At 45.4% G+C, this 15434-nt stretch overlaps 1 protein-coding gene across 1 annotated transcript in view; it reads left to right on the top strand.

The window, feature by feature from the left end:
• Mtr (5-methyltetrahydrofolate-homocysteine methyltransferase) overlaps positions 1-15434 on the top strand; it is a 59554-nt gene that overhangs the window by 22750 nt on the left and 21370 nt on the right. Inside the window, exons 13-20 of the mRNA XM_042686193.1 lie at positions 669-781; positions 3516-3656; positions 6191-6376; positions 8922-9101; positions 11089-11205; positions 11396-11536; positions 13320-13409; positions 14482-14634. Of these exons, the coding sequence (XP_042542127.1) occupies positions 669-781; positions 3516-3656; positions 6191-6376; positions 8922-9101; positions 11089-11205; positions 11396-11536; positions 13320-13409; positions 14482-14634 (1121 nt within the window). The remainder of the gene's footprint in view (positions 1-668; positions 782-3515; positions 3657-6190; positions 6377-8921; positions 9102-11088; positions 11206-11395; positions 11537-13319; positions 13410-14481; positions 14635-15434) is intronic.

Below are 15434 nucleotides of genomic sequence, written 5' to 3'. Positions count from 1 at the left end.
CTGAGTGAACTTGTTCCTTCCAGCATTACACTGATGTCTGGGCAGACACCTGTGGAACAATCCTCTATTTTACTACTACTACTACTATTACTACTGCTGCTGCTGCTGCTGCTGTTACTTTTGGTGACAGGGTTTTACTGTGTGACTCAGGCTAGCCTGAAACTTGAGAACTTGAGATCCTCCTGCCTTGCTTCCTGAATGCTGGGATTATAGGCATGTGCCATGCCTAGCATTTATGATTTTGACTTTCTTTAAGGTTTGTGCACAGTCTCAGTTTAATAAGAATGTATGATAACTCTACTTTCTCAGAGATGGTTTGGTTCAATAGAGGTATTTGTAGCACAAAGCCCTGAAACATTCCATCTTTTGGGAATTCTGTTTAAAAATATAGCTATAACAAGAAGCTTTTGCTACATTTGAGTCTCCCTAAAGAAGATATGTTTCCATATTAGCTATCTTGTCTCTGCTCAGATGAGCTTTGGCACAGAAATAAGAAGAAACTTCTTTATTAATTTTAGAACTCAGGCCCTTAGGCTTGCTAGGCAAGCAGTCTGCCACTGGATCCATGCGTCTAGTTCAGCAACTTTCTTTTACTGAAAATATTTGTGTCTGTCTTATGTCATCCATATGCTTTTTCAGGAAAATTTCAAAATGCTTCTCCTTTTAAGGTCTAGAACCCTTCAGGATCGGACCCTACACCAACTTCGTTAACATTGGTGAGCGCTGTAACGTGGCAGGATCCAGGAAGTTTGCTAAACTCATCATGGCAGGAAACTATGAAGTGAGCATCTTCATAAGACCCTAGAGGCGGCTGCTCTCTGCTCTGGGTGGACAGTGCATGTGTCACTAAGTGGCTCACTGCCCTTTGGCAGTGCCGTTAGCAGGGCTGCTAGGGAGTGTGTAAAGATGGCAGCAGGTTTGGGCTGGTAGGTGGGTGAAGCTTGGAAAAACTGAAGCTGTTCTTGTCAGTATTAGTCAAAAAGTACTGCATTTGGGGCATGAAGTGGGATAGGAGGGAGGTATCAGTTGAAAAGTAAGTTTAAGTACCTGAGAATAGCTTTTACTCTGGCTTCTCAGAAAAGGAAACAAGAAAGTCAAGAAAGTTCCTGTTGAGTTCCTCCTGACCATATCAAATGCCAAATGATGACATAGTACTCTATAGGAGGTAGACTAAAACCAACAAGTAGACATATGTGCCTTGGGAAATAGTTGTGATAATTTCAGCCAGGTATTTTTAACCTTATAGCAAATGAGCAAAGTTTAGTCCACATAGTGACTGTCAAAGACATCTGAATAGATGTAATTGTTTTGCAAATATGAAGTTAAAAATGGAAGAACTTGGTTTGAGTTTTAGTATTTATATTATTTTATTATTATATATTAGAAGGTTATTTTGTCAACCTATTCTTCTTACTTTAAGGTTACATAATCTTTAAGAAATTAGCCACGTGCTGGTGGCTCACGCCTGTAATCCTAGCTACTTAGGAGACTGAGATCTGAGGATCACGGTTCAAAGCCAGTCTGGGCAGGAAAGTCCGTGAGACTCTAATCTCTAATAAACCACTAGAAAACCGGAAGTGCACCGTGGCTCAAGCTGTGGAGTACTCGCCTTGTGCTGAAGAGCGCAGGGACAGCACCCAGGCCCAGAGTTCAAGCCCCATGACTGACCAAAAGAAAAAAAAGAAATACATTTTCTGGAAACCAGTGTCACAACAGATTGAGTTTGCAGTTTGAACCTGCTGATGACTGTCCTGGTGTTGTCTCTTTCTTCTTAGTGCAGAGCCTAGTTCCCCAGTTTACTTCCTTCCTCTTTAGTACTGCTCTTTGTTGCCCTATGCTTCCATCATAGTTGGTCTCTAGCTAAAAGTTTATAGGGCAGCTTATTTGTCATTTAGTTTATAGTCTACAGTCTTACAGTTGTCAACCTGCCCTTTCCCCGTAGTCTTAGAGCCTTCCTATCCTGGCCTGTCATCTGAGCTTTTTGGAGCTTTTCTTTTGCCACCATGTGTTGGCTTATTTACTCCCTTCTGAAGTGCTAAGGTAATACACAGAATGCTTAGTTATATGGCGTTCTGCAGTGAGTGTTTCTACTTGTGTTTCAATCCTCAGCCTGTTCTACAGTGTTCCTCTCAGCTCTCAATTTGATGGGTTTGACACTGAGGGCAGAGATCATTTTAGGAAGAAGCTAACTGGTGGAAGTCATGCATTTAATGAGCTATTTCTATGTGCTCATCACTGCAGTCCTGCAAATTGGTGCTGCTTGCTGTTCCCCAGTGTATGAATGGCTTGAATCACAGCCAGCAAGTGACAGAACCAAGCAGATCGAGCTGGAGCCCTTAACCACCTGCTGTCTGCCTCGCAGACACAGTAGAGGCAGGAGGAACAAGGTGTGTGTGAGGGTGCTCAGTGGATCTAGCTTTCCCTACTCTGGATCCTTTGAGGCGCGATGGTTTCATGACAAGATCACTGGCCTGTAAACAGTTTCAGTCCTGACTTCTTGCTCGACTCCTGCATCTTTAAAGATACCATGACGTGTCTCTTGAGCTTGTGTTGAGGGCAAACACCTTTGATCTGTTCTCCAGCAGTGCCCATACACCAGCTCAGGTCTTGGCTTTGTTTTCCAGGTTGTTTGCCCTCTGTTGCCTCCCTTTCTTCTCATCTGCTTCCTCCTGTCTCCCCCCACTGGCTGGCTTTCTCCACCACTTCATAGACAACTTTCATGTTTCTGGGTGTTTATATAATCTCGGTATCTAAACATCACAGGCAGAAAGTCTGTCAATCAGGAAGTATCCTTGAACACACAGATATTTTGCATAGCATTGTTGAGAGTAGGAACTTAGTAAGACCTCTTTCTTGGTTTCTAAGTACAATAAGTCTATTTTAGGAGTACTCAGAAAGAACAGCAGGAAGTGACAGGGTAATCATGTGACAATGAGGTCCACAGGCCACAGAGCTCATTCTGTTCTTGGACGGTCACAGTACATGTGTATTCAAGGATTAACAGCCTTCCAGTATAAAGATGTGCTGAAATATATTTATCTCACTTGCATGTAATACCTCTCAAGAGCCTGTGATAAACGCTTTGTACATTTTGGCAAGCATCGAGAAGTTAGAGTTTTGGGTGGGTTCTCTGAGGACCTTGCTGGAAGGGGGTAGGACTTTGGCTGGGTGTAAACCAGAGTGGAAGGGAAAAGAGATTTTGTTGCAAGCAGCGGCGCCAAGTGGGAGCAGTGGGAAGTGCAGCAGGGTGGGAGGTGGGGCCATCTCAGAAGGGTTTGATCACTAGATGTAGAGTTTAGGGTCTTTGTTAGAAAGCTGCCTTGGTTGATCCCTGGTAGCAAAATAATGTGGGGAAGAGTTGTGTGAGGAAGATTACTTGGTGGTAGTGTGCCCAGACTCGGGCTGCCTGGGTGGTTTGCAGTTAGAAACAGCTGCCGGGTGGTGTGAATTTGCTTTTGTTGGCCTGCTCAGGGTCACCATCACCTAACTATGCTTCTCTGTCTCTTCTTCTTCAGGAAGCCCTGACTGTTGCCAAAGCGCAGGTAGAAATGGGAGCCCAGGTGCTGGACATCAACATGGACGATGGCATGCTGGATGGGCCAAGTGCAATGACCAGATTTTGCAACTTCATTGCTTCTGAGCCTGACATTGCCAAGGTTGTACAGAGTTTCTGCTCCTCGAGGGCATTTGTGCTGACATCCATGGAGCTTTGCGAGTTGTCTCATAGATCTCTCTGCTCATGAACCAGTCATCTATTTTCTTACATTGATTGTCAGCTTTTCTTGACTAATGCTCACATTTTTTAAATAAGTCTAATTTTTGGACATCCATGGCTGGGCAAGCCTGTTTCCAAGGCTCTAGGAGTGGGATTCCCCATGTGTGTGGACAGGCTGGAGCCACTTTCCACGCGCTGGAGGATCTCTGACCTGTTCCTGCCATGCAAACCTTGTTTGCCACAGCCATGGTATGCAGCGTGCTCTCGCTGCGGGAAGGGATCTGTTAGGCATGCTGAAACAGCAGCATAGAATACTATTGTATCAACTTCTACATGTGTTCTTTAAGTTTGTTTTTATGTTAGTGTTTTAAGAAGTTTAGAGCATTCTGAAAGTTTTAAAAATCTCACCTCCTCTGCCATTAAATTTGATGAGAAGAGAGTTTTGAAGTTTGGCTTTTTTTTTTTAAAAAGAATTTTCGGTGTTCTAAGAGTTTCATTTCTCAGCTTGGGCTGTCAGCAAACGCTAACGTTAAAATTGCATTTTACCCTCCTTCCATTGAGATATTAAATTCCTTCCTAAAAAGCCTTAGCATTTCCCGTAGTAAACGGAGACTTTCAGGCATGAAGCGGCTTAGTGTCAGTGAGGTGCTGGTGGTTCATGTTTGTGATCTCACCTGCCCAGGAGGCTGAGATCTCAGTAATCTGATTCAAAAACAGTCTGGACAGAAGAGTCCTTGAGACTCTTATTTCCAATTAATTAGCAAAAAGCTGGAAGTGGAAGTGTGGCTTAAGTAGTAGAATGTCAGCCTTGAGCAAAAAAGCTAAAGGAGAATTCTTTGGGCCTGATTTCAAGCTCCAGTACTGCCACATGTATGCGCGTGCTTGCGCGCATGCACACACATACACAAGCTTAGTGGCTTGTTCAGAGTCCATCTGTCTTGAGTCAGAGGCAGAGCCAGTTGTCAGCTTTGGGCAGAAGTCTGGCTCCCTCAGCTGGGATGAGGTTTTGACTTTCCTCAGCTCCAAAGTCGTTCAGCAGGCTGTTGTCACTTGTGAAGAACCTCCTGTAACACGAGGGATTATTACCCAGTATTCCAATTGCCGCAAAGCATTTTCCCTGTCTTTCCAGGTTTTGACCTATGACTAAAATCCACTAGAGGCCAAACGTTAGCCAATGAAATAGAACAGAAAGTGTTTTAATTAGGGCCAGGAGTGGTGATGCATGATTAGAATCCCAAGATACTTGGGGAAGTGGAATAGAAGGATTATGTTGGGAGTAGAAGCCAGCCCAGAGCAAAGTTAGCCCAAGATCCTGTCGGAAAAGTTCTGGGGTGTGGATCAAGTGGTAGAGTGCTTACCGATCTGAGTTTCAACCCTAGTACTGCAAAATCCGAAAAAGGAAAAAGTTCTGCTAGCATATTTTCACCAGTGTGGTTGGGACACCACACACAATTAGCAGGCCCTTGAAAACATTGCCCTGGTAGCACCATTGCTTTTGACTCTCTCTAGCGAATCTCTATTAGTGGCATGCTAAGAAAAAGCAAAATTAGCAGAGTCCTTCCTCTTTTTTTTTTCTGTTTTTTTTTTGGGGGGGATGGCTTAGAGAATTGATAACCCACCCAGTTAAGTATCTCCAGCACTGGGAAATGTCCCAGAATTCTCCCCTTCAGCCTCCTTTGTGGGCAGACAGAGTTTAGAGTCTGGGAAGTATGTTTTCATGACAGTCTATACCTAGTATTCATTCTGTACCTAGTATTCTTGAAGGTACTATACTTACATTGTTACTTGTCTAATCATTTATCGTTTTGAGCTTGGTGAAGCTGGTAGCCTGTCTGTCTTATCATTGTCCCAACATGGAACCCAACATGGTAGTCAGCTATTGAGTCCCTGAACAGAGGGGCCTAGGTTAGCTGCCTATTTCCTTTGCATGGATGAAACCCTCCCTTGTACCTTTCTTGGAACAGGGTATTAATTAGAAAGGAACCTGTTCTCTTCTGTACATCCAGTGTTGTCCTTCAGTTATACCCATTTGTTGAGATCCAATTCTCCATTGCAATAATGAAATTCATCTTTTCCCCACTGAAGAATTTATTTTGTAAAGGGGAGACTGGGTTTGAATGAGTTGGCTGGAGGGCTGTTCCCAAAGGGCTTGGCTGAGCCCAGGGATCTCCTGTTTGAGGTGTTTGCCTTGGAGTTTAGGTGCTTTGAAGTGTAAACTAGGAGGGAAGCTGACCTGATCATTCTGATTGCATTCTGGGTTTTGAATAGCAAATGCTCCTTGGGCATGTGTTCTCTGGTAAGCTTTACCTACTTTAGGCTTTAAGCTTAAACAAGTACAGTAAAGTCCTATCTCTCAACACACTGTGGGTGTTTGTTTATTGTTTCTCTAAAGAAGAAACACCACGTGTTTCAGAGTCCTTGGGAGTGGGAGCGGACTTGTGACCGAACTGTGGACTTCTTGCCTTTCTCTCTCAGGTCCCCTTGTGCATCGACTCGTCCAATTTTGGGGTGGTTGAAGCGGGACTGAAGTGCTGCCAAGGGAAGTGCATCGTCAACAGCATTAGTCTGAAGGAGGGAGAGGATGACTTCCTGGAGAAGGCCAGGAAGATCAAGAAGTTTGGAGCTGCTGTGGTGATCATGGCTTTTGATGAACAAGGACAGGTGTGTCATTTCTGCTGGCCTAGCTCCATTGGGGAGTCAGAGAAAAGGAAGTCTGACTGATGTAGCTGTACACACACACACACACACACACACACACACACACACACTCACAAATGGTATATAGCATTGTAGATGTGTTGTTGTTGTCTTTATAGCAACAGAGAAAGGCTAGATTATTCAATAAATGCTATTGGGACAATTGATGATGCATGTAGAAGAAAATGAGCCTGTTTTAACCCATTTTGTGCTGCTTTCCTGAACAGCACATAGTCATTTATAAACACTAGAGGTTTGTTTGGCTGAGTTGGGGAGGCTGGGAAGATTGAGGGACCACATCTGCTGACGGCCTCATGGCGGAGGCCCAAAGAGAAGGTGAGATAGAATGAGAGCAAGTGGCCTTTTATAAAAAACTACTCTTGAGCTAATGAACCCTTTCTCTGATGACAACATTAATCCATTTGTGAGGGAAGAGCCTTCGTAAATTGCACAAATTACTCAGCCTAATTAGTATCTGAGTACTAGCCCCAGACTGCCATATACTGAAACAAAGTCTACTCAGTTGAAAATTTAAATGTAAAAAAGTCTAAAGATGTAGGAAAAAAGGTTATAGATCTGTTGAGGCGTAAACAGGTGGAACTGTGGCTGTGTTTGTAATAGGAAGAGTTTTTATAAGTCAGAGATCTAATAATCTCAGTTCAAAGCCAGCTCTGGCATAAAAGTCCCTGAGACTTATTTACAATTAAACACCAAAAAGCCAAAAGCGGAACTGTGGCTCAAGTAGTAGAGCAGCAGCTTTGAGTAAAAAACTAAGAGACAGCACCCAGATCCCAAGTTCAAGCCTTAGTATTGATGTTGCACATGTATGCACGTGTACACACACACACACACATACACACACACCTGTACCCACAGAAACACAAAGAATGGATAAAGGGAATGGACAAGCAGTTTATAGGAAAAGGAGAACAAGTAGGCAGTAGGCAATAAACTTATGAGAGGATTCTGTTTTGTAATGATTTCAGCCAAAAGGAAACTAAAGCATCAATGAGATTAGTTTCCTTCATCAAACAAAAAACTATCTACTTATAAATGGCAAGTGTCATCTCTGCCAGGGAGTCAAGGGCCCGCGGGAAGCTTCAGGGATTGGGACGTAAGCTACTGCATCTGTGGTAACACAGGTTCCCTGGGCAGAACCTGGTTTGAAGATAGAATCCCCTTACTTGAGAACTGCTGTGTGTAGATGCTGTGTGAAGCAGTGCAAGCTAACAGGGGAGGAGCCCAGGCCCGAGGGAGCCCTGGGGAGGGACCGAGGGAGCGGTCCTACTCTGTGGCTGGGAGAGGGTTAGACAGTATCAGCGGCAGTCTGTTTGATAGGAGGGAGTCAGAACAAACTTCACAGAGAAGGATGCAATCAGCTGTTTAAAGAGCTGTGTTAGATCAAGTGGAATGAGATGGAGAATTTACCAGTGGATTTACATAGTGTCATTTGGGAGCTTGCTGTCTTGTTTCCTAGGAGATGATAGCTTTGTTGGAGCGGGTTCAAGAGAGGCTAGGAAAAGAACTGAAGTGGCAGGTGTAAAGACTTGCTGAAAGGGGAGCAGAGAAATAGGATAGAATGCAGGGTGGGGGCCTTTACGGTTAAGGACGGGTACACATGTATACGTTATATGACTGTTTTTGTGAGCTGATGGGAAGTGATGCGGGCATTGACGCAGGAAAGCAGTGGGGGTGTTGGCTGGAGCTATGACCTTGTCAGTTGGGAGAGCAGTGAGCGTCCTAGCAGACCAGAGACGCTGAGTCAGGAGGAGGCAAGGAAGAGCATACATCTTTATGCTTACTGGTTGATGGACGGTGGGAGCCAGATTGAAGATTTTTCTCTATGGCAGGAAGCAAGGTCAACCATGGAAATGGGGTGTGGTATGCTTTGCTGGTCTTTCCCTTCCCTCCTTTCCTTTCCTCTCCCCTTCCCTCTTTCCCCTTTATATTTCTTCTCCGCTTTGTATTCATTTTGGTATTAACATGGTTTGAACTCAGAGCTTTGTTCCTGCTAGGCAGGTGTTATACTCCCACAGCCATAGTGCCAGTCATTTTTGCTCTGGTCATTTTTGAGAGTAGGATCTCACTTTTTACCCAGATTTGTCATGATGCTCCTATTTACACTTTTCTCCATAGCTGGGATGACAGGCACACATCACCACTTCTAGCCATTTCTGTTGAGATGGGATCTTCAGAAGTTTTTTGTTCTGGTTGGCCTGGAATTGAGATCATTCCAATCTCAGCTTCCCACTGAGCTAGGATGGGAGTACTGGCCACCTCGCCTAGCTAGAAGCCATGAATACACCTTTATATGTGCATGAAATGTGATTGCTACACAGGGAGCACAATTGTTGATGAAAGTAGAGATCTTTAAGCTGATGGTTCCTCTGATAATCTGATAAATATTTTTGAGGTTTGACATTTGGATTTCTATGACAGCCAAGCATTGAGATTTGAGTAAAATGAGCTCTGCTACATAGATAACGGTCTGTGTTTTTCTTTTCCTTAGGCAACAGAAACAGACATCAAAATTAATGTGTGTACACGAGCCTACCATCTCCTTGTGAAGAAACTGGGCTTTAATCCAAATGACATCATCTTTGACCCCAACATCCTCACCATCGGTACAGGGATGGAGGAGCACAACCTGTATGCCATCAATTTCATCCAGGCCACACGGGTCATCAAAGTGAGTACAGTGCTTTTCCTCGCCACCCACCTCGTATTAGCACATGGGTCCAGTGCATGTCCAGAGCTGTTGCATGTGTTTATTCTTTTTTTGTTTTTGTTTTTCTTTTTTTTTGCAAGTCCTAGGGCTTGAACTCAGGGCCTGGGTGCTGTCCCTGAGCTCTTTTGATCAAGTCTAGCACTCTACCACTTTGAGCCACAGTGCCGGTTTTTGAGTGGTTAATTAGAGATAAGAGTCTCCAGGGGACTTTTCTGTCTGGGCAGGTTTCAAACTGCCATCCTCAGATCTCAGCCTCCTGAGGAGCTAGGATTACAGATACGAGCCATTGACACCTGGCTTGTATTTATTCTTGTTTTTAGGAAATTGTTTTTCTGAAATCTAGGGAATTTATTTTATACAGTGCTTTTTTAAGTTGTGGAGTCTTAAGTTGTGGAGTATCTATAAAGCATAGATGGACCTGCTTACTAAAATGTATGTTTGGGGGCTGGGAATGTGGCTTAGTGACAGAGTGCTTGCCTAACATACATGAAGGCCTGGGTTTGATTCCACAGCACCACATACACAGAAAAAGCTGCAAGGGGTGCTTTGACTCAAGTGATAGAGTGCTAGTCTTGAGCAAAAAGAAGCTCAGGGACAGTGCTGAGGCCTTGAGTTCAAGCCCCAGGACTGGCAAAAAAAAGTATTTGTGTTCCCCAAATCTCGGAGGAGCGTGTTCATGTGCAAGGTGATGGCCCCAGGTGAGGTTGAGCCTTTTGGTTTCTGCTCGTGTTCTTTACACGCGTGTCCTGGGGCCATCACTAGTACCAGCTTCCTTTAGTTTTGATCGTGATTTCCTTTTATTAAAGTGGCTTTCCCTCACAGAATCAAAATGCTGCGCCACCTGGTGTTCACGGGGTAGGGAAGGCAATGATGTGCCTGACAGCAAAGCATGACGTGTTGATAGGCAGGAGTCACAGTGCTGCTGGGCCATGGATTCAGCCTTATAGGACAGAATTACCAAGAGTAAACAAGGCCCATATTTTAGCTTAATGTCAATAGAATCATAAGGTGCTTAAGTCTTTTTTTTCCCCTTAAATGCATTATGTTTTTGAGACAAGGTCTGTTTTCCAGCCCAGGCTGGCCTCAAACTTGTGATCCTCCTGCCTCTCCTTAGTGCTGGGATTATAGGCACATATCGCCATTCCTGACTTCAAACTCAAGTCTCTGTCACTGTAGCTTCTGTGTTAATTTTTATGAATGAATACTCTCCCCTTGCATCACCATTCCGCCGTGAACCACTGTACTATTGATGGACTTCTGATTTGTCCCAGCTTCAGGCTTAGGTGAGCACTGTATCTCCAGTACAGACTTTTCTCCACAGCCTCTGTCCAGGAGTGGAATGTTTGGGTCAGAGTACTGGACACCGACAAATTTGTCTCCCTAAAGCTTGAGCCAGTTTGTACTCAAACCAACAGCAGTAGGTGACTGGTGTATTGTTCCTCAGGCCTGCTGATGTGTGACATGGCTACAGGTGGCAGGAGCCTCAGCTGCCTTCTGTGTTATTGGAATTGGCCAAGTCTGTAATAAACTAGAGAGCTTGCTCATTCAAACTAGGGAAGTGGTCATCGGCTAGGCCTCTCAGTGATAGGAAATGTGTGTGTGCACACATGCAGATGCACACTGACTGATGCTGTCTGTCTCGTTTTTTTGTCACTTTTCCAGCAGCTGCTTTGTGGCACCATCTCTAAGTGTTGTACTCATCATGGTTACTGCAGAGGTAGACAGAGACAAAGTAGATTTTGTACTTTCCTGCGAGAGATTAAAGTAGAGCAGGAAAATCTGTTAATGAAGCAGTGTCTCAGCTTTCGTCTGTGTCTGGTAACAGCATGCTCTGAATTACTTGGGACTTCGATGTTTTTATTTTCCATTTGCATATGTAGTTTCAGAGGTGCAATCTATGGCCGCATTTGGAAAAATAGAATAATTTCTGGTTTTAAATTTTTTCCAGGAAACCTTGCCCGGAGTGAGAATAAGTGGAGGTCTTTCCAACTTGTCCTTCTCCTTCCGAGGAATGGATGCCATTCGAGAGGCCATGCATAGCGTCTTTCTTTACCACGCCATCAAGGTAGGGAGGAAGCCAGCCTTTGCTGTGACTGGCTCATGGCCGCTGTCTGTCACAGGCATCATTGGAGCTCCAAGCCCCACCCCTGCTTGTAGGTGATCACGTGACACAGGTGTGGCTGGATGGCAGCCTGATAGGTCTTTCTGTTCAGGCACGGTGGCGAGCCCTCTCACGTTGCTTCTCTCACCCTTAGTGTGGTATGGACATGGGGATTGTGAACGCCGGCAACCTCCCTGTGTATGATGACATCCACAAGGAACTGCTCCAGCTCTGTGAAGACCTCATCTGGAATAAAGACCCCGAGGCCACCGAGAAGCTCCTGCGGTATGCCCAGGTACAAGGAGGGGCTGCTGAGGTCTCTCTTGTCTTCGACTTAGTTACTCACAGTTTCTGGGCATTTCTTGCATAATAGAAGTAAATGTCAGTTGGTTTTGGCTCACTTCAGATTTCTCCAGAGATCTCTGGCTGCTGCCGTTAGGGACGGGAAGGAGATGAGACCAGGCAAGGATCCCTGTCTCCTTTTCTTAAATCTTCGTAGCATTTGCAAGAATGGGACAGTCTAGCATATAAGGTGGTTTCCTTCATGTAAACACACGGCCTTGCAGTTTTGTGTTTTGTTATTTTGTGCTTGGACCTGGGGTTTGAACTCAAGGTCTAAAGTTATGCCTCTGAGCTCTTTTGCTTGAGGCTAGCACTCTACCACTTGAGCCACAGCCCCACTTGAGGATTTTTGTGGTTAATTGGAGATACGTCTCACAGACTTTTCTGGCCTGGCTGGCTTAGGACTACAATGCTTAGATCTTAGCCTCCTGAGTAGCTTGTATTACAGGCATTACCTACCAGCACTTGGCTTCAGGGACTTACTGTACCTGTTGAGCCCTCTGTCAAGTAGGTTATATTAGTGGAATTATGTTAACTTCTGGTAGTTGTCAACTCTGTAGTAATTCCTTAGGAGGCACTGAATTCAAGGGGCATGAAATGCAGAAAAGTGTGGGACAAATAAGGATCAGAGAAGTTCCTGACTGATAATATAATTGAAAATAGGGGGAGAAACTCTGCCTCTGACCTTCCAAGACTCTGCTCATACTTGAAGTGTGACAGTCTGTTTTGAATCATCATTTCCCTTAACTGGTGCCCTCTGACCTGTGGGGAGTCAGTTAATTTGGAGATGACGTGCTGCTGTAACTCGTGAGGGCTTCCGTGGCAGACGCTTCTGAGGGAGGTCATGTGTCGGCACAGGCTGTGCCCAGCACGGGCCTTCAGTGACTGTGATCTAGGGAGCAATTGGATGCCTTTTTTCTGGGCCAGCTCTCCTGTTCCCCAGCCTTTCCTTTCTACCCTTTGAGTTCACACTCCTCCTCTGTGTCTCTGTCTTGATTACCCGCTCGGTCTTAGTCCAGTTGGCCATGAGTACAGCATGACCCCTGTGACGGAGACGCTGCTGTAGCCCTGAAGCAGCTGGGTGCTGCCAGGCCCAGATGTAAGGAGCCACAGAAGGCTCATGCCTGTAATCTGAGCTGCTGAGGAGATGGAGGTTGGGAGGATTGTATTTTTATCACCCTAGTTGATGGTGATGCTTCGTCCTCAAACTAACTTGTGCAGTCTGTGTGACCCACCTCAGCCCTCTGTAGAGTTTGCTTGTGGCTTCTTTTCATTTTTATAGCTTCCACCTCCTTTCGGTGAGGGCTGAGTCTAGGAAGCCTGGTCTGTTTAGGACATGGCACACCTGTCAGCGCCCGCCTCAAGGCCCCTGTCTGCCTCAGCTTCATTCTAGCCTGTACGTGTTTGTGGCTGACCACGATTCTGCCTGAGAGCTGTGATCACCCCACTGCTGGGTTACATCTCCTCCCGGGGTTGGCTGTCCTGGAAATGTTTTCTTCTCAGTTGTTACATTTTAAGAAAGAAGGAGGAAGAAAGAAACCCCAACTCTTTCTAATTAAAGTGCAAATCTTTAAATATTTCTTTTCTTCTCTAAAACATTTACTGAGACTTTAATTCGTACCACTCTGTGGGGGGGCTAGAAGTGTGAAAGGAGAGGAAGGAAGGTTTTCACATGCTGTGGAGCAGCTCAGTAAGTGTCCATTGAGACCCAGGTTTTGGTCCTGATTTCACCGCAGACTCATGGCAAAGGAGGGAAGAAAGTCATTCAGACGGACGAGTGGCGGAGCAGCCCTGTGGAAGAGCGCCTGGAGTATGCGCTGGTGAAGGTGGGTATGGGCACAAGCAGGGCGCAGGCTGCACAGAGGCTCTCCTGCCGTCTGGAGGGTTGGTGACAACAGCAGCCAGAGTAGGAGAGGCTCAGACCTCAGCCTCACCTGATTCTTGCCCTTCCCTGGTCCTGGTATCTCCTGAGCCATGTCTAGAGGTGGGTAGGGTTGGGAGTTGGTGCCTAGAAATGTTAGCAAGCATCAGGCAGTGTACAGACAGCCCTGCACAGCCCATGTATGCTCTGTGCGGGCTGCAGAAATAGCCAGTGGTCTGCACTGGCTCTGGTAGCAGTTTAGATTTTAGTCTCCTAGATTCATTTTCCCCATTTGTAAGTCTGGAGGATTCCAGAGTTCTTTCTGCTAACTCCTGTACCCTTTTTTTTTTTGCCAGTCCTGGGGCTTGAACTCAGGGCCTGGGCACTGAGCTTCTTTTGCTCAAGGCAAACACTCTACCGTTTGAGCCACAGTACCACTTCCGGCTTTTTCTGTGTGTGTTGTACTAAGGAATGGAACTCAGGGCTTCATGCATGCTAGTCAAGCATTTTACCACTAAGTCACATGCCCAGCCCTCCTGGACCTTTTGAGATCTCATGATTTGCTTGATGGAGCTGGTAAGTCCCACGCAGGGCTGGAGGGAGAAGGGCTGGTCACTGGAAGCCAGTGAGTCAGGGAGACGCTGTGGTTTTTGAACTTCGCTCATAGGTCCCACCCATGGGTATGTGTTCTCTACCCAGTAGTGTTATCATGAGAAAACATACTGGATTTCATACGGGTGTTCATTTATTAACATGTGATTTGTTATTGGGAGTCAGATCTTGGGTCAAGCACTTTGATCAGTGCTTACATCATACCAGGGAAGCTGGCTTAGCATTTCCCTGTGTTATCTGATGCTCACGATCAGCGGATTAGGCAGGTACGGTTTTGAATGTGAGGAAGGAAATAGAAGTCTAGTCAATCACCCAAATAAGCCGCAGTGCCGAGGTTTCTACCTTTGGAATTCATCCTTTTAAGCATTGCTGTTTGGATGTAAGCCAGTTTTCGATGGTTTTCCTCCTATGTTTTGTTTTTGCAGGGCATTGAAAAATACGTTATTGAGGATACTGAGGAGGCCAGACTAAGCCAGGACAAATATCCCCGACCTCTGAATATAATCGAAGGACCCCTGATGAATGGCATGAAAGTTGTTGGTGATCTTTTTGGAGCCGGAAAAATGTTTCTACCTCAGGTTGGGAGAAATTTGCTTGACTGAATCTTCTGTGTTTCTCTAGGAAGGAGTTTGCCTGTTGTTCCCAGGTTTCATTTTGGGCAAGAGCTCAGGGGAGTTACATTACTTGGCCTCCCTTCTCCAAGGGTACTTAGGAGTCCTGTGTTGTGACGGGCTGTAGTGCCCTTAGCTTAGTCCCTCCACCCTCACAAGTACAATCGGGGGGGGGGGGGCAGGAGGATAGGAGAGTAGTAGACAGTGAATTTGATCCATGGGCATCATATGCATGTATGCAAAGATCATACATACTGCCAGACTCCTCTGTACAGTTAATATACATTTAAAAATCATACTTTTTTCTGTATTGCTCAAAAGAATAAAATAAATAAAACTCAGTGTAACTGTGAAGTTGATACAGAATTCAATTTGACGATCCAGAGTTCAGCTTTAAGGACAGACTTTAGAAAAGTATTGCTCTGGTAATAGTGGTTTGTCAGATGATACGTTTCAAGTGAGGTAGCACTCTTCATTTAAATTAGAGCACTTACTGGGCCCATCCGTTAGCTTTGAGTCAAGCAAGAGCTTGGTTCAAGGGGGTTGGAGTGCTGGAGATTGAGATGCACAGCTTGGGCAAGGTGCAGGAGCATGGAACATGAAGGATGGGTGGAATTGAGAAACATGGCGAAGGGACTTGGAGCAGCACCAGCTCGGCAGGCAGATGACATGTTTGCATTCTGGTCTGGTATTCCTTCTGCTGTGTGGGTTCCCTAGCATCCCTGCTGGGAGCTCCAGCCTCTCCCTGCTCACTGTCAAAGCAATGC

This window comes from Dipodomys spectabilis, unplaced genomic scaffold, assembly GCF_019054845.1.
Source record: "Dipodomys spectabilis isolate Male_0828 unplaced genomic scaffold, ASM1905484v1 ptg000096l, whole genome shotgun sequence".
Lineage (NCBI taxonomy): Eukaryota > Metazoa > Chordata > Mammalia > Rodentia > Heteromyidae > Dipodomys > Dipodomys spectabilis.
The sequence above is the reverse complement of the archived record's forward strand: the minus strand, read 5'-3'. Positions and strand labels throughout refer to the sequence as shown.